A 22,094-nucleotide genomic window follows, 5' to 3' on the forward strand; every position below is an offset into this window, starting at 1 on the left:
AATTTGTAAATACAGAAAGAATGGCGTGTTATTTATGTGGCCCGTTCATCTGTACACCCTCTTCTAAGGCCAAGCTGCGCTTTCTGTTTTCAGATACGGACTTTCCCCGGCAGCAAAGGGCAACGTGCCTTTGCCTCACGTAGGGAAAAGGGTTTCCACATCGCAGCTGGAAAAAGGAGAACCAAGCCAGCCCGCTGAGAGCGTCACACTCATCTGAGGACCAGGGTAGTTGTCCCAGGCGCGTGTCGTGTTGAGGGAGCAGGCACTGGAGCAGCAGCAGGGAAAGGGACCTGGGCAGCTTGCGGTGATTTCACAGGGGTGCGCTCGTCCCGCGGGGCAGCGGCTCAGGGACCACGCACCAGAGAAGGACAGGGGCACCCCCAGGGCAGGGCAGAAATAGTTTCTGTCAGAATGAAAACTAGCATGAGATGGGAACGACTTACCGTGGGCTACATTTGCCTACTGCCCGGTCACTGGAGAGTTTTTCCAAGAGTCACTTAGTTTCCAAGATCCTTCACGGTGGGACGGTCCCATTAAAACCGTTGGTGGAAACCCAGCTCGGGGAGCGCATTTTTTCAGGCGAGAACATGAATCACTGCAGTCAGGAGAAGGGCTGCTGATGTGTTGCCGTTTCCTTCTGCTATGTCTGACGTCACGCTACTCACACTTAAGAAACGCTCCCTGCGTCACGCGGAGGACCCAGCTGCTGGCCGTGGCGGGCGCCCCGCTGCAGCAGCGCCGCCGCTGCCAGCCCGTGCATCCTCCTGCCCTTCCATTTCCACCATCTCTTCTGCCTCTGGGTATTTTGGGGGTCAGGGCTTTTTGCTTTCTTTTTTTCAACTTCCTCTGAAAAAAGTCTCATCAGAACTAAGCGTGACTTTTTTTTTTTTTTCCTTCCTTTGAAATGACGTCGAGCTCTGTGGCCGGATCCCGTGCAGTGCTGCGTGCTGCTGGCTCCTGCTCGCCGCGAAAGGTTCCAGCGGCAGCGTCCGGGGCAGCACCCGGCGCTGAGGCGGCGTTTCCCTCCCGCTCTGTGAGCGGCCAGGGCTTCCCTTTCCACGAAAGCCAGAGGAGTTTGCCAGAAAGCCACAGACCACGCGCTTTGGCTTCGCTAGCCGAGAGCACAGTCTCTCCGGCTCTCTGGAAATCCCAGATGCTCACATTTTCCTGAATTAAGTCACGGCCTAAGGCATGGAGGACGCTCGGCTCCGACTCCTCCTTGCAGCAGGGAGCAGCGCTGCAAAAAGAAACGCCTTTCCTCTCCCAGCACCCGCTCGCGCAAATGTTTCCAACACCCTCCCAACAACGGGGCGCAGAGCCCCCAGCGCGGCGGGCATGGGGAAGAAGGGAGGGGCTCGTGGCCGGCCGCCGGCTCCCTTACAAGCCGGAGTGCAGGCTGGAGCTCTCCGCTCCGTCCTCACCGGTTTCCCTACGAGCAGCCGCGTGGTCTCCCGAGTTTCTCCTTGTTTTCCTTCTGAGGAAACAGTTTGCAAAGAAACAGCCCCAAAGCCCCCGTGCCTCGCCAGCCCCACCTGCCAGGGCCGCTCTTGTGCTCCGGGCACTTCCACGGCAGCTTGCTCTGCCGAGGCTGAAGGCCGCTGGCATGAGAAAGCCATGAGAAAGCCCACAGGGGCTTTCTGAGGTGGTTGCTTGCACTATCAGAGCGGAGGACAAATTTCCACATTGGTCCAGATATTTGATGGAGGAGGGAAGTCTGAAGCACTCTCATTTCCTTACGGCATTTTCCCCTATTGCACAAAGCCAGCTGCCCAGTTCTGTAGCTCGCCGCCGTCCTCCTTCGCTGGCTGCCTGCACCCCCGCTGCCCCGATCACAAACAGCCCGGCCCAAGGTCTCCTTGCCGGTCCCGAGGGCTGGGGTGTCTCCGAGCCGTGGGGGTCTGTGGGGATGCGTGCTGAGGAAGCCTGGGGTAAGGCAGCTCCCTCTTCCTCCATCCCAAGCAAGGGGAGGCTGCACCAGTGCGCTGGCGTGCGGATGGCAGCCGGCCCCGGGCACCTTCCGGTGCTGCCCATGGCCAGGGAGAGCCGGCAGGAGATCCAGAGTTGCAGGGAGCAGATGGAGATGCTCTTTTAAAAACAGAAACTGCACTGTTCCAATTTTGCTGGGACATTGGGTCCCAAGCTGGGCAGAGAAGGGATGGAGAGCAGCCCTGAGGGGAAGGACTTGGGGGTGTTGGATGATGAGAAGCTCAGCACGAGCCGGCAACGTGCGCTCGCAGCCCAGAAGGCCAACCATGTCCTGGGCTGGACCCACAGCAGCGCGGCCAGCAGGGCGAGGGAGGGGATTCTGCCCCTCTGCTCCAGGCTGGTGAGACCCCACCTGGAGTCCTGCGTCCCGCTCTGGGGCCCCAGCATAAGAAGGACGTGGACCTGTTGGAGCGGGTCCGGAGGAGGGCCACGAAGATGATCAGAGGGAGGGAGCACCTCTGCTGTGAGGACAGGCTGGGAGAGTTGGGCTTCTTCAGCCTGGCGGAGAGAAGGCTCCGGGGAGACCTTGCAGCCGCCTGCCAGTGCCTGAAGGGAGGGAGCCTGCAAGAAAGCTGGAGAGACTTTTTACGAGGGTGCGTAGCGATAGGACAAGGGGCAACGGCTTTAAACTGAAGGAGGGTAGATTTCGATTAGACGTAAGGAAGAAATTCTTCGCTCTGAGGGCGGTGAGGCACTGGCACAGGTTGCCCGGAGAGGCGGTAGATGCCCCGTCCCTGGAAACGCTCGAGGCCAGCTTGGACGGGGCTTTGACCAACGTGGTCTAGTGGAAGGGGTCCCTGTCCGTGGCGGGGGGGGTGAAACTAGACGATCTTTAGGGTCCCTTCCAAGCCAAACCATCCTCTGATTCTATGATTCTATAACTTTCAGTAGAAATCCAGCATATACAGGGGCTTTTTTTAAAAAAGCAAGACAAGAGGAATTTCCCCACGGCTGGTTTTGGTTGCGCTTTCTGTTGCCGCTGGAGGGTGGGTGGGAAGCAGCATGGGGAAGTGGCGCAGGGAACACACAAGCTCCAGCCCGGGGCTGCTTCCCCCCACAGGCCTGGTCCCACGCCAAGGACCGCCGGGCACCGGAAAGGAAACGCAAACCAAAACCTGCTTGGGGTGTGGGGGTGAAATAAAACCAGAACCCAGGGAAAGCCCCTGATGCCCCACAGGCCTGGGGAGGACTTTTGCAGGAAAAACCTTGGGACTATCCCAGGGAAAGCTGCGATGACCAGGGGCTACGAAGAAGCACGGAAATTCTGGGATGCAGCACTCTCGCCCAGCGCCTGGGCTCCCCGCAGAGGCCCCCGCTGCCGCAGCCGCCCCGAGCGCTGGCTGCTCCCAAGCACCGCGGGGCGGCCGCAACGGCGCTGCTGCTGTGGGCCGCGCGAGGGGCACACGCGGCCGGGGACCCGCTCACCCATCACGGGGCGGCGAGCAGCGGGGTGATGTCCTACCTGCACGCCAGCGTGGCTCCCGCCTCACGGCCCCCGCTCGTGGAAAGGCACGTAGCCGCTCCCCACCCCGCTCAGCGAGCCGCTGATGCTGAACGGCGGCACCAGCTCCGCCGCCACCGATCCCAGCCCGCTGCAGGGAAGGCAGAGGCGTCACAGAGCTGCCGGCCCCCCTCCAGGCCCTGCCAGCCTGCGGGGCGGGGGCCGTTCCCGGGCAGCCGGGGCTCCCCGGGGCACCTCCGTCCCAGGCAGGCAGTGCCTGCAAACAGCAGAGCTCGGCGGCTTTGGGACTGGCGAGGGCTTGCGGCACCTCGGCCCCACACGAAGGGAGCGCCCAGCCCACCCCAGCTCCGCGCACGGCCTCACTCACCGCGGCTGGTAGAGGTTGAAGACGAAGTCGGGCCCTGGGCAGGCAGGAAGGAGAGGCGTCCGAGCGCCGTGCGGCGCCATCAGCTCGCCGCGCCACGAGTCGGAGCAGCGGCGTGGGCGCGGGCAGGCCCGCCAGCCGCACCTGGCGTCACCGCACGTCCCCCTCCGCCGCCTCTGCGCGCCCCCATCTTGCCCGAGAGCCACCCCGCGCGCGGGTTTCCCCAGCCCCCGGGACCAGCAAAGGGCAGGCGTGCGCCCCACCTCCCGGGCGCTGCAGCCCTTCCCTTTGGAGCCCTCCCCGCCCGGCCGCCGCCCGCCCTGCCCGTACTCACGGCGCCAGCACCGGCCCCTCTGGTACCACCGGACGAAGGCGTAGCCAAAAAGCACCAGGATCAGCAAGGCCAGCCCGACACCCAAGACAACGCCAAGCACGCTGACGGGCTCTCGCCCTGTAAAGCGGAGGGAGAAGGGGCTCTGCAGACAAGCGCCTCTGGGAGGCTGGGGGTCCTGGCCGTGCCCTGGGGCGGGAACGGCTGTAAACAGGAGCCCACATTCCCCGTAAGCAGGACCACCCCCCGCTCTCCCCGGCTCAGCTCAGCTCACCCAGCCCCCAAGCAGCTCTTGGCCGTGCCCAGGGCCCATCGCAGTGCGGGAGGGGTGCGCCTGGCCACCCTGACAACGCTTGTATCCCCCCGTCCACACCCTTCAGGGGTGAAGCCCCTTTCTCGGCTGCGCAGGGGGCCATGGGTGATCAGCAGGGTTTGGCCATGCAATGCAACTGTGGTTTTGGCAGCAGAAGTGCCGGCAGGGCAGGGGGGTAGCAGACCAGGGCTGGGGTCGACGAGGCACATGCTGGCTGTCACCTCCTGCGGCCGGGGTGTCCCACAGCTCCGGTGCTTCTTGCTGGCGCGGCAGCACCCGGCTGAGCGGAGAAGAGCCCGAAGAGCAGCACGGTGCCACAGCTGTGGCGCCGGGGCTGGCTGCCGCCGCGCTCCCTCAGCCACCCGGTGCCGTACCGGTGCCGTACCCCGGTCTGCCCCCACTGGCATACCTGCGCAGCCGCGCAGACCCATTTCTGGACAGGTAGTTCCCTCTAGAGGATGCGTTTGTCAGGGCTGAGGCCGGGCGACGACGGGGCCACACAGGGCCGCTGCAGAAGCGCTGCGCCCCCTCCATCCTGCCCGCCTGCAGCGCGAGGCCCAGCGCCGGCCAAGGCTCCCGGCGTTGTCAGGGGGATGCCGACATGCCCAGGCGCAGCCGATGAGCAGCCATTTCTCTGCTGACAACAGCTCGCCTGGTGCACAGCTCAAATCTCGTGCAACGTACAGCACAGGGCCGCTAATCACACCTCTCTCCAGCTGCCACCAGCTCCCGCTCTTCCAAAACCCTGCGCAAACGCCATCCCGGACCCTTCTCCGCTGTCACAGCGGGCTCCAGCATGAGCCCATCTCACAGGCAGCACAACGTCTCTCACGTCTGCCTGGACCCCGGCATCCCCACGCACCCGCGGGGCCTCCCTGACCAGTAAGCCGCCCAGTCAGTCCCAGTGTGGCCCATTAGCAAAATGCAGGGAGGGGTGGGGGTGGGCACGGCCCGGGGGCTGCTGGCTCTGCTGCGCCCAGGAGGTGACAGCAGGGTTTGGCCACCACCCCAGAGCGTGGTCAGCCCCGCCGCGCTCCCCTGCCCGCGCGGAAGGCCTGGGGCAGGCACCCGGCAGGGTGCTGTGCCCTGCAGCATCGGGAGCGAGGAGGCAGCGGAAAAGGATGACCTAACAGCAGCTAAATTTAGACAGATGCCGGAGGAGTGAGAACATTTCCCCTGTGGTCACCGTGTTTACATAGTGAGCAACGTCCCAGGTCATCCCGCAGCACTTGCTCTACCCGATGGGATCCGGCAGACACCCGGGGAGCCGCAGAGCATCGCGCTGCCAGCTCCCAAGTTATGCAGCAGACGAGCGGGACCAGCCTGCCCTTCTGTTCTGCTGGGCCGCCACGGCCGGGCTCAGGGGGCCGGGCTACGTGGGCAGCCAACGCGCCCCGCTCCTGCTGGGCCGGGGGCAGCTGGGAGCCCCGGGAGCCCGGGCGCGGGCACAGGCCGGCGTGGGTGAGGTCAGGGAGCCTGATGCAGCAGTGACTCACGCAGCACGGGACGGGAGGAGCGCGCTGCAATAGCCTCCCTGAATCAGCCGGCTGCCGAAACTGCCCTCTCCCCACGCCTACCGCTGGTGGGAGGATGACGGCTTCACTCCCGGCCCCGGCGCTGTGCCACGCGCAGGAAGCGCTCCCTGCCCCGACGCCCTCGGGAGCGGACGTCCTCGCGTCCCAGCGAGGTGCCTCTGAGCAGCACGGCTCGAGGCAGAGCCACACCAGCAGCCAAGCCCCAGCTCCACAGGCAGCAGAGGGGAAGGGAAGGGTACCAAGCCACTACCCGTGCCGTAAAACATCCCCACCTCTGCTCCATAAGGGGGGGAAAAGGCCACCTACTCACCCGCCCCGGAGTCCATCTCCTGGCGCCCAGCGCCGTGCCACAGGAACCGCTCGCGGCTGGCCCAGGCTGGGAGCTGCTGCCGCGGAGCCCGGTGCGTGCTGGAGCCCGGCACGTCCTGCCCGTCCCCTCCTCTCCCGGTGACACAGCCAGCTCACCGCCCGTGCTGCAGCGAGGCCGGGCACCGCTCCTCGCCCGCCGGCTCAACTGCTTCCCAGGGGAGAAAGCGGAAGAGCTCCAGCAGACATCGCTCCCCGTGCGATGGACGCACAGCGCCCGTGCCCCAGCCCGGGGCGGCTGCTCGCAGCCCAGCCTCCCCACCCATGCGGGCAGCTCTGCCCTCGCGCTGCTGGCAGGGACAGGCACCCTGGCAGAGGCTGAAATGGCCGCGCCGGGAGCCTGGGGGCAGGGACGCCCTGGACACAGGGGTGTCCAGCCCCGGCACGGTGCCCAAGGGCTGTGTCCTCTGCAGCTGCCAGGAGGGGGGCAAGGTCCCAGACAGAACCTGGGCTTGGGCGTTTGGGGACACCCACAAAGGTCCTGGCACTGTGCAGGGTGAGGGCGCCCATGGGGAGGGCAGGACCCCAGGGTGACAGGGCATCCCCCACCCGCCACCCCCAGTGACAGCCGCCTCCCGGTGCGACGCGCTTACGGCTGTTGTTCGATCATCTTCCCGAAGCCCGGAGCCACAGGGTTAGGTGGCAATCACCGCCGGCTTGCAGAAGGAAGGGGAAACCATCTCCCGTGGCTGCAGGTAGGAGGGAGCAAAGAGGGATGACCATTAACAGCTCGGAAACCAGGCAGCCAGGGGCAAAAATCCGGCCCCCCCCGGACCCTCCTCTTTGCACACGCTTTGCACGTAGCCGCCGGCTGTGCCGTGCCACGGCGCAAGCGGCCAGGGCAGGAGCCAAGCCCCTGAGCACCCTCCCCGGGAGCGAGCATCACTGCACCGAGACCCAGGGGCAACGCCTGGGACACGTGGGGACGCTGGCCAGTATGTGGAGGGGATGATGTGTGCCGGCAGCGCCCGGCTCAGACCGCGAGGCCGGGACTGCTCCTCGCCGGGCAGCGGAGAGGAAAGGGACAGGGCGCGCGGCCATGTGGCTCGGGGAGGCTGGTGGCTGCGCAGAGCCCTGGGCCAGCCCTGCCTGGCCTCTGCCTGACCCCAGATGGAGCCGGGGTGCCCGAAAGCCTGCGTCACGCCAGCGCTCTGTGCGCAAGAGGCCAGGGAAGGGTGATGACCTGGAAACTCAGCTGCAGTCCAGGAAGCAAAGCCCCGAAGGCGTGCGGAGCTGTGACATAACATCTGCAAACCTCAGCTGCTTCCTCAAAGCCTTCGCTCAACCTCGAAGGAGGAAGAGCTGCTCCCCGCCAGGCCAGCTCCTACCCCACGGGTGCTCCTGGGCTGCTCTCCCTCCCACCGCAGCAGGGCTCGGCCACGAGGCACGTGGGGCTGGCACTGGGATGCTCTGGGAAGGCAGCCCATGCCTCGAGGGGGACTCCGTGGCTGCAGTTGTGCAGGTGGTGCCGGATGCACGGGACTGAGCTCGCTCCAGAGCCTCTGTCCAATCCCTGCTGGCCCGGCAGCCCCCATCTCTTGAGCTGCTTTTGTTTTTAAGCTCGACTTTGTTCCCTGAGAAGGGACAGGCAGGCCCAGACTGGAGAGGAGAGCTGGCTCCACCGTGCTGCGGTTCACGCTGCAGCAGGTGCCCGCCCAGCCGTCTGCCTGTGCTGCCCCAGCCAGGACCCACCTGGCAGAGCAGGGACGCAAGCCCTCTGCCCAGGTCCCCGCTGCTGCGCGCAGCCCCTTACGCCGCTCTGCGAGCTGCAAGCTCCCGCGGCAGCGCCGGGCACCCTCCTGCACAAAGCGTGTGGCTGGACCTGCCGGCTGCCGCTGCCCACTCTCCTTCCCACGGACCACGCAGGCAGGAGCCGAGACTGCAGCCTGCCACGGTCCCCACACCTCCCGGGAGGGCTGGATCCTCACCGGTGAGCGTGGGGAAGGTGTCCCTTACCTGCAGAGCCACATGCAGATGCCAGGATCCCTGGTCAGGCTACCGGATTGTTCTGCCCGCTCTCCCCAGAGCCGGCAGGGTTCCCGCTGCGGCAGGGGCGAGCTGGCACGGCTCCCCGGCCAAGGAGCTGCAGGTCCCGGACGCTCCGCAGGCTCCCGCTGGCACAGTGCACTCACCTGGCAGCAGCAGCTCTCCCCGGCCGTTGGGTAAGCTTGATTACAAAAGGAGGAGAGGGTAATTAGCTGCTCAGCAAAGCCCGCACACCCACCACTTCCAGCGTGAGTCTGCAGAAGGCCAGGCTCTCCAGCCGGCTGCCAGCGGGGCTGGCCGCAGCCCGCAGACTCCCTGACCCCAGCCCGCTCCCTTGTGCCTGCCCTCACCCAGCTGGAGCAAGCGGCTCCTGCACGCCTAAACCTAAACGCCCGTCCTGCCTGGCAGCGCTGCTAAAGCAAGCCGCTCTTCCTCCCAGAGCGATTATTGCTGGACGCGGAGCCCAGCTTTGCATCAGAGACGTGCGCAGCTCCACGAGCAGCCTCGGCACCTGCCTAAGGCACAGCGCTTTCCCGAAACAGGGCTCAGGGGCTGTAAGATGGCATCTTGAGTCCATCACGCGGCACGTACAGGACAACCAGGTGATCGGGCGCAGTCAGCATGGGTTTACAAAAGGCAGGTCCTGCTTGACCAACCTGATCTCCTTCTGTGACCAGGTGACCCGCTTAGAGGATGAGGGAAAGGCCGTGGGTGTTGTCTACCTGGACTTTAGTAAAGCCTTTGACAGCGTCTCCCACAGCATTCTCCTGGAGAAACTGGCGGCTCGTGGCTTGGAGAGCTGTACTCTTCGCTGGGCAAAGAACTGGCTGGACGGCCGAGCCCAGAGAGTTGTGGTGAACGGCGTTAAATCCAGTTGGTGGCCGGTCACGAGCAGTGTTCCCCGGGGCTCTGTACTGGCGCCAGTTCTGTTTAATACCTTTATCAACAACCTGGATGAGGGCATGGAGTGCTCCCTCAATAAGTTTGCAGAGGACACCAAGTTGATCTGCTGGAGGGTAGGAGGGCTCTGCAGAGGGATCTGGACAGGCTGGATCAATGGGCCGAGGCCAACCATATGAGGTTCAACAAGTGCCGGGTCCGGCACTTGGGTCGCAACCACCCCATGCAACGCTACAGGCTTGGGGAGGAGTGGCTGGAGAGCTGCCCGGTGGAAAAGGAGCCGGAGTGTTGGTCAACAGCCGGCTGAACATGAGCTGGAAGCGTGCCCAGGTGGCCAAGGCGGTCAACAGCGTCCTGGCCTCTATCAGAGTTGCGGGAGAAGGGCACGGCCATCCCTGAGCTCGCACCGCACTCCCCCACTTCCTGAGCCCATCCCCCTGGACAGCCCGCCTCTAAGCCTCCGTAAAGGGCCCCGCAGCATCCCAGTGAGGTCGGAACTGGCAGCCGGCATGCCTGCAGTGCTGCTGTACCACAGCACGGACAACAAAGAGGGAGGTTTCTCCCAGAGCACAGGTAAGGGAGTCGGGAGGGACCACGCTCAAACATCTGCCCTGCCCACCTTGCCAGGGCGCTCGCTGTTACAGTCACCGGGCAGGGGTGGGCACCCGGCTCCCACCCGGGAGCAAGGACTCCACGCAGCCTGCCCAGGACACCCACTACTCCCGCACAGCCGGACCCCTGCCCGCGCCCACCGAGCCGCTGCCAGCACCCCCCGCGCCCCCAGACGTAACCCGGCACCTACGCGCTCTCCTTTTAACCTCACTCCGGTGCTGCCAGCCGCGACCCGGGGCTGCGCAGGGACACGCAGACCAAGTGACCCGAGAGACAGGAGCATATAATGGCCCGGTAACCTCATGTGTAAACTCTTCTCCTTTCCTCCTCCACCTACTATAAGCCTCTGTTTAAGAACAACCCGCCGCAAGGCGGCAGAGACAAGGAGCGGGATGGCTGTGGTTCCTCTTATCAGGAGAGGAGCAGGAAAAATCCTGCTCTGTCAGTCAGTTCACGCCTGATAAGCTGTTTGGTGCGAGCAGCCCTGCAGGTGAGTCACGCTCCGGTGGCAGATGCTGGGGAGATTACCGCAGGGGTTGGTGCTGCCGACAGACCGGTGTTGTATTACAATACAAATCATAATTCCTGTTTCACAGCTCCTGCTGTGGGTGTTAAGGAGTGCTTGGGCGGTCCTACCCCAGTGTTAGTACAGCGCGGGCAGAGCGGCACAGGCACAGGGCGGTGGGAGCACCGCCGGCCGGGGCTCCATGGGCATCGGGGGCCCCCCAGCCGCCCCGGGCCCCCGACTGGAGGGTATCGGCCAGGTTTCTGCAGGCAGACGACCGCGTCAGAGCTGGATGAACATGGTGAGTTACCGACAGCTTCGCCCGCCGCCCTGCGCCCTCCCAGCACGTCAGCCCCTCGCCCCGGGAGCGGGCAGCCGGCACCCCGCACGCCCCGCGGCTGCCTGCGTGTGCAGCCCAGGTCTGCCAGGAGCCGCTTGCTGGGGCTGAGGCAGCCCAGGCTCAGAAGAGCTGCTGCTCCCTGGCCATAGCCCCCCGCAGCGCCCAGGCAGGGAGCCGTTTGACCCGTCTCTCTCGACGCCCCGCCGTGGCTGTTGGACACGGCTCTTGGCTATCCCCACGGGCGCTCGCTCCCACGTTTCTCTGCGGCTTGCCTCGGCCGCCTCCCAGACCGGGAAGCAGACGAGTAAGGCAGTGTGTCTCGCAAGTCTGCTTGCCGAGGGGAACGTGCCTTTCTGGAACATCTTATCACCCCGAGAAGGGGCTGGTTCGTGGGCGAGGCCTGGGCAAGAGCCCGGCGCCCCTGCCCCCCAGCCCAGCTCCCACTGCGGGACCGCCGCTCCACCTGCTCAGCACAAGGGACACGCTCGGCTTCCTGCGGTGCCCTTTGCAAGCAAAGCCGCGGCCACCAAACCCCAGCCTGGCACGCAGTCCCTCCCTAGGAGGGAAAGGCTTCCCTAAGAGAGGGCAGCCACGTACGGCCCAGCTCGCTGGGCACCACAAAACCCTCCAGCAGCACCACACCGGGACATCAGCCCCTCAGGGCGGGGAACTCGCCCCCCTGCACGGCAGCATGGGTTACATCCCCGGCAGCCGGGCAGCTAGCCGGCGATCCGAGCGCCCTGCACCCTTTGAAGCCGGGTTTCGCACAGGAACATCCCACCTTCCCTCATTCAGGAGCAGCTGGCGCAGCTACTCGGTGCACCACAGCGGCTCTCCCCCTTCTCGCCACCGCTGGGGTGCAGGCTGCGTGCTCCCACACAACACGGCGAGGGAGCTCAATTACTTACGGTAGCCTTGAGTTCTCTAGAAACCATGTGCTTGCACGCCAGGAAAGGGGCTGGCACAGCTCTTGCCTTGCTTTGAATTTCACCGGTGCAGCCCTTGCTTGGCGCGGGCTTTGAGCGCAGGTGGGCAGCCATGGAGCGCCAGCCCCTGGGGCTGCGAACCGCTCTGAAACCGAGGACGTTCATGGACTGAAGAAAATCAGGGAGGGAAAAAACCGTCAACAACAGGCAATGCCTTGTCGGTGTGGGAAGGCGGCCAGCACCACAGCATCATCCCTCCCTCCTGCACCCGCGCCAGGCCTGCACGGGGCTGTCGGAAAGGAGCCTGGACGCCCGTCGAGGCGACAGGCACAAGCAGAGGCAACGGAGCGTGGGTGCTGGCCCATCCCAAAGGGCCCGTAGGCAGGCGGGGGCAGCCGCGTCGCCGCCGCAGAGCCCTGGCCGTACCGTGCAGCCTGGAGGAGCCTTCGCGGCCGGGGCCCTGGGACCGTTCCTGCAGGGAACCGTTACGATCCCATTATCCGGGTCATGCCCGGCCCAGGCCCACGGTGACACAAGAGGTCAGCATGAGGAAGGACCGGCGCCACGTGCCCTGGGCTGGCTGCGCTGGAGGGTGTACGTAGGTGGTGTTTGGGAGCAAGCCGGGCCGGCGTTACCAAACTCGCAGGGCTCCCGCAGGCACCGGGCACGGCAGATAAGCGGCTCGGGAAGGGAGGTCCAGGAGACACGCTCCCCTTCCCACCCTGCCCTCCTGCTCCCAGCAGGTCCCTGACTCCCTGCCACCAGGAGCCGGGGTCTGTGCCCCGGGGAGCTGATTAGGAGCTGGGAGCCCCTGGTAGCACTGCAGTGCCCTTGCGGGAGCCAAAAAGACCCGAGGGGTGTGCAGAGCCCACCCAGGGGCCGGGCGCCAGAGGAGCCCGGCTGTTCGGAGAAAGGCCCCCGGCGTTTCCTCAAAAGAGCCCGACGGCTGCGTGCTGGGGCACAGCCACGTGCCCACAGCACCACGCAGGGTCCGGCCCTCCCCTGCCACTTGCTCCCGGGCTGGGGAGCTGCCGAAGCTGGCGGCCCAGGCCGTGCAGCGGGGCTGTGACGGGGAGGCAACACCTCCCGGCTGGGCGAGGGGCAGCAACGGCTGAGCAGGCAGCACATTAAATCCGAGCTACCTTTGTGCGTTAGCCCACAAGTAATCGCGCGGCACTGGCCTGTAAAAACCTGCTCGTAGAGTCTTTGCGCGTGGCTAAACATGCCCAAACGCAGCGACTCGGGGAGGGAGGGCTCCAGCAGTGCCTCCTACCAGCCTTGGGCTGGAGCGCGGCCCCTTTACGGCCTCACCGCACCGCTGCTCTTCAAAGCCCCAGCCGCCGAGCCCTGAGACTGCACAGGGGCCTCTCTGAGACCACGAATGCAATTGCCTCCAGCCCTCTGCGGCCCAGAGAAAAGCTGCTCCCGAAGCTCAGCAGCCAGCAGAGCAAAGGCTTCTAGACCCCAAACCCACCCGAATCGTGCTCCTGGTTCTCTGGGTTTATTGCAGCGGTTTTGATCTCCCTCTGTTCATGCTGGGTACGGGCTCTGCAAAAAAGCTCAAGTCTTACCTGTTGTGGGAGAGTCCAGAAGCAACAGCAAAGGAAAAGAGCTCGCTCAGGGCTGGAAAGGCATTAAAGGGAAAAGCGAGTGCGCTGCTTCCCGCAGCCTCAGCAGGGCAGGAGCACGCTTTCCAGCCGCGAGCTGCCGGGAAGCAGCGCTCAACAGCACGGCACAAGCATGGCTGCAAACCAGGGCAACCGGAACGTGCAGTGTCCACCTGAAATCCCCCCAAAGTGGCTCTGATCTTTGCCCAGCACCAAGCCGCCCGCTGAGCTCAGCTCCCGGGACCTTCCTTACGGCACTTGGGCATCTCATACGAGAGGCGATTACAGGAAAATAATTTTGCAGATATCAAGAAGGCTCGACACCTTATTCATCGCTCGCTCCAGTGCCGGCGGCTGCCGGGGCTGTGTTTACTGCGTGTCCTGGCAGCGGCACAGCCCTCCCTCCCCGCCCTGAGAGCGCTTGTTCCCATGGGCCGGGCTGGTTTCTCCGGAGGCTCCGCCAGGCTGTTGGGGAGGGTTTGGGCTGTGCCACTCAGTTTCTGACCCTGTGCTGGCCCAGCTGAAGAATATAGCCCCCGTCGTGGCGTGTCTGGGTGCCACAGACCTGCAGGCGTGTGTATTTTGACTCAGGGTTTCTTGGCACATCAGAAAGCGCCTCTTGCATAATGCCCGTGACTTTTTAAGCCTCCGGTGCATTAACGATAGTAATGCTGTAACATTAACAGCTGGTTACTGGAATTGCACAGGTGAGGACCACGGGAACACCGCGGCCGGTGATCCCAGGTGATGGCAGAGCTGAGTGCTGTCGCACCAGGACGTGCCACCCCCCCGCTGCTCCTCCGCTTTCTCTGGGCTGCCCTCCCCGGGGTGCCTGATCACGTCAGCTGGGCGCTTGGCACGGGAATCGCCACCGGGCCAGCTAGCCACGCTGCCACAGACCCTGCCCGCCTGCCAACTGCTTTTGGGCTGAAGTCTCAGCTCGGTAACTGGTTTTCCCCTCTCCTTTGCAGGATTCAGCCTCCGAGCGGCTGAATGGCGGAGGTAATATGCACAGGAGCCGGGGGCGTGGGTGCCGCCGTGCTGGGCCTGGCGCGGCAGGGCCACGCTCCTCTGTGTCGCAGGTGCCGGCACAAGACGCAAAGCCTCCACGGCGCTGGAGTCCTTCAGGCGGATCGGCATGCCCGTGCTGGCAGCAGCGCTCATCCTCACCTGCCTCGTTACAGTCGGGCTCCTGGGTACGGCTCCCGCTCTCCTCTCCCCGCTCCTCCTGCTGGGCTGGGCGCAGCCACGGCTCGGCAGACGCGGTGCTGGACCCCGGGCTCAGCTGGGAGCGGCTCTGCCACCTTCTTGCCGAGCCCCCAAGCGCAAGCCCTGAGCCCGCCCAGCACCAGGAGCTCAGCGCTGAGCTCCCCCTTTCCCTCCAGTCAAGGTTTACCTGGACTACCGCTACTTCTTCTGCACACAGCCCCTGAAGCTGGTGCCGCTGCGGCGGGTCTGTGACGGGCAGGTGGACTGCCCGCAGGGCGAGGACGAGGCCGACTGTCCCCAGTGGGTCCCTGAGGGGCCGCCCGCTGGCGGTGAGTCCAGCACGTCCCGCTAGAGCTCCGGAGGGGCCGGGCCGCCGCCGCCGGCCTCCGCCTGGGAAAGTCACCGGTGACAAAGCTGACTTTGTGCCTGTCTGCAGCCCGCGTTTCCAAAGACAGATCCATCCTGCAGGTGCTTAACAGAAACACCGGAGCCTGGTCCTGCGTCTGCCACGACCACTTCAACCCGGTGCTGGCGAAAGCAGCCTGCGAGCAAATGGGCTACAGGAGGTACAGGGCTGCTTTCTCCGGGCCTCTCTCGCCTGGTTTATCCACCCCTCTCCCGTAAAAGCTTTCTGAGCAGGGCTCCGGCTACTCTAAAGCACTCGGAGCTCGGCACCAGCGGCTTCAGTCCAGCCCCGCCACGCAGGGGCTGGCCGGTCTCTGCGCCAGAAGCCCTGGCAGCGTCCCACGTCAGCACAGCGCCGTGCCCCCCGCTCCGTCCCCAGCCCACAGGCACCCTGCCCGGCTCCCACCCCTCGCCTCGCCCTCACCCGCTTGCAGTCTCCCCGCAGCTCTCCTGGGGCGGGGCCCGGGGCACCGCACTCCCCTTTTAAAGCCCCAGGAGAGCCGCAGCTGGCCCGGGGTGTGGTGCTGGGCTGGGGCCGCGCAGCTGCGGGGGAGCTCCGTGCCACCCACCTGCGCCCGCCTCGCGCTCTGCCCTGAGCTGGCGGCGGGTTTGGAGTGCTGCGTTCAGCTAAAGCCGAGGCTGGGGGAAACAGCTCGCGAGCCCTGCGTGCGTGGCATCGGCGCTGGGTTAGGGGGGAGTTTGAGTTCAGTTAGGGGTGTGCCCGGGAGAAGGTGGGTTCTGGTGTTTGAGCCCCTCTAGGAGCCCAGACTGAGCCCCAGATGGTATTTTCCAGTTCCAAAAAGTCGGGGATCGCGGCTTTGAGCACAGGCTGAAACGGCCCAAGAGGCAACAGCAGGGATGCCCCTGAACGCGAGTAGTCTCCCTTCCTTCAGTACGCTCCCGGCCCCGCTCCCGAGCTCCGCGGCCAGACCCCCCATCCTGCCCCCGGCCCTGTCCCAAGGAACCCCCTTCTTCCACGGGGTCTTCCTCTTGCGCGCTGGCGCGGGGTCCGCACCAGTGCCGGTCCCGCCCCAGCACCCGTGCCCGGGGCTGCGCACCCCGGGGTCTGCTTCCTGACCCCTGCTCCCCCGTGTCTTTCAGCACCCCCGCTTTCCGGGCGGTGCCGGCGGGCGCAGGGCAGCCCCTGCCTCCCCGCGAGGTCGTGCTGAGCGACGGCAGCCTCCAGGTGCCCGAGCCGGGCAGGTGAGTGGGGGGGCTGCCCAGAGGTGGCCGCCGCGCCCCTCACCCTGCGCGGCGGCCGGCCGTGCCTGGCCGCGGAGCCGGAGCCTCTCCTCCGCCCGATCCAGCCCTTTTCCTCCCTCCTCCAGGAAATGCCTCTCTGGGTCGGCCGTTTCGCTCTCGTGTTCCAGTAAGTATCAGCAGGGCTGTTCGCGCCTCGCGGGCGCGCAGGGCCTCGTGCCGCGCCCGGTGCTGCGCTGCGGCCGCCAGAGCTCGGCTCCGGCCTGAGCCCTTCCGGGTTCCCGCGCTGTTTGCATGGGAAAAGTCGGATTTAATTACTGCTCACCTTCTTAAGCCAGCATAAAGCTCCCAGAAATGAAACAACTAAGAGAGGCTGCCTGGATGGGTTTGCTTTTGTGGATGGATTACCCCGATTAAACTAATCTGCCCGGTGGGCAAGGAATGGCGGAACCCATTTCGGCAAACAGAGAACAAGAGGGGGTGTGCCGAGCGGCCCTCAAAGGGGTGACGGGCAGTGTCACGGGGCCGAGGCGTCTCCCCTCCCTGCGGGGCGCGGGAGCCCCCGTCCCCGCTCACCCCGAGGGCGGAGGAGGGCAGAGTGGGTGCTCTTTCTCTCCCCGCCGCCGCAGCTAACGTGTTGCTTTGTCGCTGCGCCGGCGCCCGGCAGAAGGCTGCGGGGAGAGCGTAAGGACTCCGCGCGTGCTGGGCGGGAGCCCGGCCGCCATCGAGGCTTGGCCGTGGCAGGTCAGCTTGCAGTACAGGAAGATGCACATCTGCGGGGGCAGCATCATCGACCCCAGCTGGGTCCTGACGGCAGCGCACTGCTTCAAGTGAGTCGGCAACCTCTCCGCCACGGCGCCGACGTGCCGGGGCTGGGTCGGCTCCTCGAGGCCAGGCTGAGTCCCTCTGGGTTTAAGCCACGTGTGGCTTAAATGTCCCATAACGAACGTGTCGGCGCGGGGCTTTGTGCCCCTCGGTCCGACGCGGCTGACTGAGGCGGAGCGGGGCAGCGTGCAGGCAGGGCTTTGCCGCCTGGCCCCGCAGCAGAGTCACGGGGGGGAAAGAGGGGAGCGGTAACAGACGCGTCTGTGCGCAGGAACAACCCCATCGTTCAGAGGTGGCGCGTGCAAGCCGGCTCCGACCTCCTCTCGGGCACCGCCACCCTCGCCGTGGAGAAGGTCTTCCTGGCTGAGGTGACGCCCGCCTCTCCCAAGGACAACGACATCGCCCTGGTGAAGCTGCGGTCTCCGCTGCGTGTCTCAGGTGAGGCGTGGCGCACACCTCCTTGGAGCAAGGGTTCCGAGCGTCTTCCGACGGCGCGGAGGAGCGGGCTAGGAGACCGGTGCCCCGCGTGGCACCGCTCAGCGAGCGGCGGCGCGGGGGGGCCGTGCGCGAGCGGTGCCTCGCCACCTTCCCCGCGAGCCTCCCCAGCCGTCTCCTGCGCCTCACCCCTCCCTTCCAGACAGCAGCAAGCCCATCTGCCTGCCCTATTTCGACGAGGAGCTGGTGCCAGGCGCGCCCCTGTGGGTGACGGGCTGGGGCTACACGCAGGAGCACGGTGAGCGGGACAGCGCAGGGGGCAAGCGCTGCGCCCGCCGGCGACGGGGGGCAGCCCCCGGGGGCGAGGGCAGGGTCCCCCCCAGCAGCGCCCGCAGGAGGAGACGGGGCCGGTGGGCTCCCTGCTCGCCTGGGGCTGCTGGGGGGCCCCTCCGAGCGGCCGCGTTTCGTGCAGGCAAACTGTCGGAGACCCTGCAGCAGGCGGAGGTGAAACTGGTAGACAACGAGCGCTGCAACCTGGCCGCCTACCACGGGGAGGTGACTGAGAGGATGCTGTGCGCCGGCCTGCCCCAAGGCGGGGTGGACGCCTGCCAGGTGGGGGGTCCCCGCTCCGGAAAGAGGGGGTGGGTCGGTCCGCACCTATCAACCAAATAGCCCCTTTCAGGGAAGAGCCGCGCTCCTGGGACACGGCCGCAGGCCGCAGCTGTGAGCGCCGGCCCCCGCCGGGCGGGGGGACGGGGGTCCCCAGCCCCCGCTCAGGCACGCCGTCCTTCGCAGGGGGACAGCGGCGGGCCCCTGCTCTACTGGGGTGGGCACTGGCAGGTGGTGGGCATCGTCAGCTGGGGCCAGGGCTGCGGGACCCCCAGCACGCCCGGCGTCTACACCAGCGTCCGTGCCTACCTCGACTGGATCTCCGCCGTCCGGAGGGTCAGTGCCGTAGTGCCGACAGCGCCGCAGCAACACGCGCGGCTGCTCTGGCACGCAGGTTTCGGGGGGCGGTGGGGAAGGGTCAGGGTCCCCTCGGCGGCTCCGCACAGAGGGGAACCGCAGCGGCGGAGTGCCCGGAGGGCTGCGGGGCTGCAGCCGGCCGGCCCCCTTCGGCTGCACAGATGCGGGAGCCGAGCCAGCTCCTTCAGGACGCGACTCCCTTTTCCTCCCGGTTTCGGCTGCCCTTGAAAGCCTGCAATTTCTTCTCTCCCTCTCCTTCCAGTCGGAGCTCTGAGACCCCCCAGGACAGGTGTGTGTCCCCCCCCCCAGCCTGCCTCCCCATCCCTACGCGCTTGGCCGTCTCCGCTCCGGCAGCAGCTGGGAAGTGGAGCGGAAGGCACGGAAGACGAGCGGTGCCTCTCGAGCCCGTGCCGGCAGGCCGCGGCTTAGCGCGCCAGAGGCCAGCCAAGGCGGCAAAGGGCGGCCCGGGGTGACGGCCACCGATACCGTGAAGGAATCCGATGGGCTCAAGCTCCCTTCCGGAAAGAGATTAATCTATCGCCCTGCGCCGACCCTGCTGTGGCAGGAAGGCTCTTGTGGGGCTAAGCTGCTGTTGCTCGCTACCGTTACACGGAGAGAAATGATGTTTGTGCTGGAGAGTACCCCCATTAAAAGACGTATTTGTTCTTCCACGCAGCCTCTGAAGGCTTTGTCCCTCTCGCTTGCAGGGCTACTTTTTGCAATACCCTGCTCTGTGCCGGAGCGGCTTTCCCAGCGCAAGGCAGGGTTTATTTGCTGGCTCTTGTGAACAAGCTGTTCCAGCGCACAAGGAAGAAAGCGCGGCGCAGACCTCGGCCGCTCAGTCGGACAAGCAGATCAGACAAGCAGCAGTGCTAGGCACTGCTTTAAATCCATTTTTTCTAGCGTGGCTTCAGCCCCAGCGGAGATCAGGGCCATTCTCGTGCAACGTGGCGGCGAGGGGTCCTGCTTTCCCGGCAGCTGCGCTCGGAGAGCCTTCTGCGCTGGGCGATCGCCCCGCGCGCCCTGCAAACAGTGCCCCTCCGAAGGAGGGAGCAGCGGGACGCAGGCGGAGCGGCGGCAGCGGGACGCCCGGGACAGGCGGCCGCAGGGAACGGACGCGGCCCGTGCTCGGCGCGTGAGGGAAATGCCGCTGCTTTGCCTCGGCGCGGGGCTTGCGCTGCGGCGCGCGCGCCCCGGGGGGCCACGGTAAGCCTAAACGCACGCCCACAGCGACCCAGACTAGAGCGAGCTTCTCTAGTAAACGTAAACTTTATTTCATTCAAGGCGAAGCTAACTAAACCTCTACGGTGCAGAAATGTGCTGTAAGTCATCACACAGCATGTCGTACGCATCCCGTGTTTATTCGCAGGTATCTCCTACATGTATTTATACATGCTAATAGACATAGGTGTCTGTCGCAGCACGCGCCTCCGGCAGAGCCTTCTCCCCCGCGCGCCCCGGAAAGCCTCTGCAGCCCCCCCAAGCCCCTGTGACAGCAGGGACCCCGCGGGAGCCGGCACAAGCTCCCAAGCCGGCCCGCTCCCCCGCGGCCCCCCGCGCCGCGCACAGCACCCGCACGCGTACGCAGACCGAGTCACGTTTCCAAAGCGGGTGCCGCTGACGTTTTCCCTCAAGCCAGAGGGGTAATCCGTGCATAGTACAGCACTGCATATCCTGCGGTAAGCGGAACCGTGTCCAGATACCGTCTAAAAAAGGCCAACAGGTTAGGACAGCTAAAAATAGTTCTTTAAAAAAATCCCTTCCTCCCCTCGCTCTCCTCTCCCACCGGAGGTCTCCTCCAAGGATGGGCTGGGGGGTCTCTGGGGGCAACTGGGAGGTCTCATGCCTTCCTGCCCAGACTCTCATGCGTGACGATGGTATGTTAACGATACTTTGCATTTACAGAGTGCCTTTCGCCCCAGGATCTCGGAGCACTTTGCAAAGCGATGCAGGGAGCCTCACACCACCTGTGAGGTAGGTCAGATTTACTGTCCCCATTTTACAGATGGGGAAACTGAAGCACAGAGAAGTGATTTGCCTGAGGGTCCCACAGATCCTCAGGGAGGGGACCGGGATCCCAGGGACACGACTCCCACTTGCCCGTCTAAGCAGCAGCTGAGGAAACCTGCCTGGGGCCGGGTGCCTGTACCTGCCTCCTGTCCCAAACGCACGGCCCCGCTCCGGCGGGTGCCCCGAGCCCAGCCGTACCACCGCCCCCACGGGTGGGCGGGTGGGGTCCCACCTCTCCCGCAGCAGTCTCCACAGAAGGTAGCACCCGAGCTTTCCTTGTTTGCCTTGCCCACTAAATCCTTGCCTACCTTCCGCTCCGGCACCTCTGTCGGGGTGCAAGCCCCGAAGTCACGGCTCAGCTTCGATTCCCAATTTTGAGTGGGGACGGGGGAGCTGCCTGTCCTGCAGCTTCACTGGCAGACGCCCACAAAGAAAGGAGATATTAGGAACAAATCACATCGTAAAGGACATTGTTGTCAACTTCAGTTGTAGGATCGGCTCGTTCCCTTCACGTCTCACATCCCCCCTCCTTGGGGAGGGGGCTGGGTTCCCGAGTCCCCACTGCGGGTACCCTTCCCAAAGACCCTCTGGCTTTCTGCGGCACCCCTCATCCGAGGGTCTCAAAGCACTTCACAAATGTTAGCCAAGGAAGCCTCACAACAATCCCTGTGAGGTAGAGCAGTATTATCCCCATTTTACAGATGGGGAAACTGAGGCATGGAGAGGCAGAGCGACTTGCCCAGGGTCACCCAGCGGGCCGGTGGCAGGCCTGGGAGCGGGCTGGCGCAGCCCTAGCCCGGCTCCCCTCGCCAGGGCTCGACCGTGCTCCCTCCCTGCATGGCGGATGGAGTGCCACAGTTTTCCTCGGGTGAAAGGGAAACGCAGTCAGCCATTTTCCCACTGGAGTCTAATATAAAAAATATCCGCGTAACGAGTGAAGCCTTGGCGAGTCAGCATCGAAAGCATCGCTGCTCTGAGTGCCGAGCTTTAAAGAGGGGAGGAGGAGCAAGAGCAGCAGCAGCACAAACGCAGGGAGCGCCTCCGGAGAAGGCTGCCCGGGGGAGAAGCCCCCCACCGCCCCCGGGGGATGGCCCTGCGCGGGGGCAAAGCGAGGGTGGAACGTGGAGCTTCACCCCGCCGTGCTCCCGCCGCGGGCCAGCGGCGACGCCGGGACACGGCCAGCCCCGGCCGCCGGCCCCCCGGCCCTGCCGCGGGAGGACCCGAGGCACCGCGGGGCCAGGCTGCCCGGCGGGAGCGCGGCGCCCAGCCCCTGCTGGAAGAGATGACAGCCCTGACAGCCACCAGCCCTTCGCCAACTCGGTTCTCGAGCGTGCTTAACAGGAGAGCTGAAGCCCAGCCCCGCGCGACAGCCCTGCTTCCTGCCTTCCTCCCGGGCCGGACCCAGGAGAAGCGCGGCAAAGGCAGGAGCCTCTACCCCTACGGCGAGTTTCGTGCGTCCTCGCTCTGCTCCAGAAACCTTCCTCATGAGGCCGGCAGCTCCTGCCCGCCCCAGCTCAGCACCGCCAGGGTCAGACGAGACGCCCCAGGCTCCCCGCCGCCTCTACCCCCGCCAAGGGCAGCCTCTACCCCCACGCCGGGGCCTCCGGCCGCCCACCACCCCGCGCCCCCGGGAGGGCAGCGCGGGCGGCGCGGCACCCGCCCGGCTGCAGACCGGCGTACGCCCCAGCACCCGGCCCCTTCCCTGCCTTCGCCCAGAGCGGAGCGGGCGGCTCCCTCCGTCCCGGCGGCGTCCCGGTCCGAGTCCGCAAGAAGCTCCCGGTCCCCACGGCAGCTGAAGTCTTCTCCGGGAA

The 22,094-nt window shown here is 65.6% G+C and overlaps 1 protein-coding gene across 1 annotated transcript; it reads left to right on the plus strand.

The window, feature by feature from the left end:
* Window positions 1-9,752: 9,752 nt before the first annotated feature.
* Window positions 9,753-18,547, plus strand: TMPRSS4 (transmembrane serine protease 4; the record flags this gene model as incomplete). Its single annotated transcript, XM_082009932.1, has 14 exons — window positions 9,753-9,816; window positions 10,338-10,345; window positions 14,205-14,235; window positions 14,316-14,429; window positions 14,619-14,771; window positions 14,879-15,008; window positions 15,949-16,050; window positions 16,176-16,216; window positions 16,715-16,877; window positions 17,144-17,310; window positions 17,510-17,605; window positions 17,780-17,919; window positions 18,103-18,252; window positions 18,536-18,547. 14 exons carry the CDS (start codon window positions 9,753-9,755, stop codon window positions 18,545-18,547), a joined length of 1,371 nt encoding a protein of 456 aa, XP_081866058.1.
* Between the last annotated feature and the right edge of the window lie 3,547 nt (window positions 18,548-22,094).

The sequence above is a fragment of the Phaethon aethereus genome (assembly GCF_964289735.1).
Source record: "Phaethon aethereus genome assembly, chromosome: 23".
In the NCBI taxonomy this organism is placed as follows: domain Eukaryota; kingdom Metazoa; phylum Chordata; class Aves; order Phaethontiformes; family Phaethontidae; genus Phaethon; species Phaethon aethereus.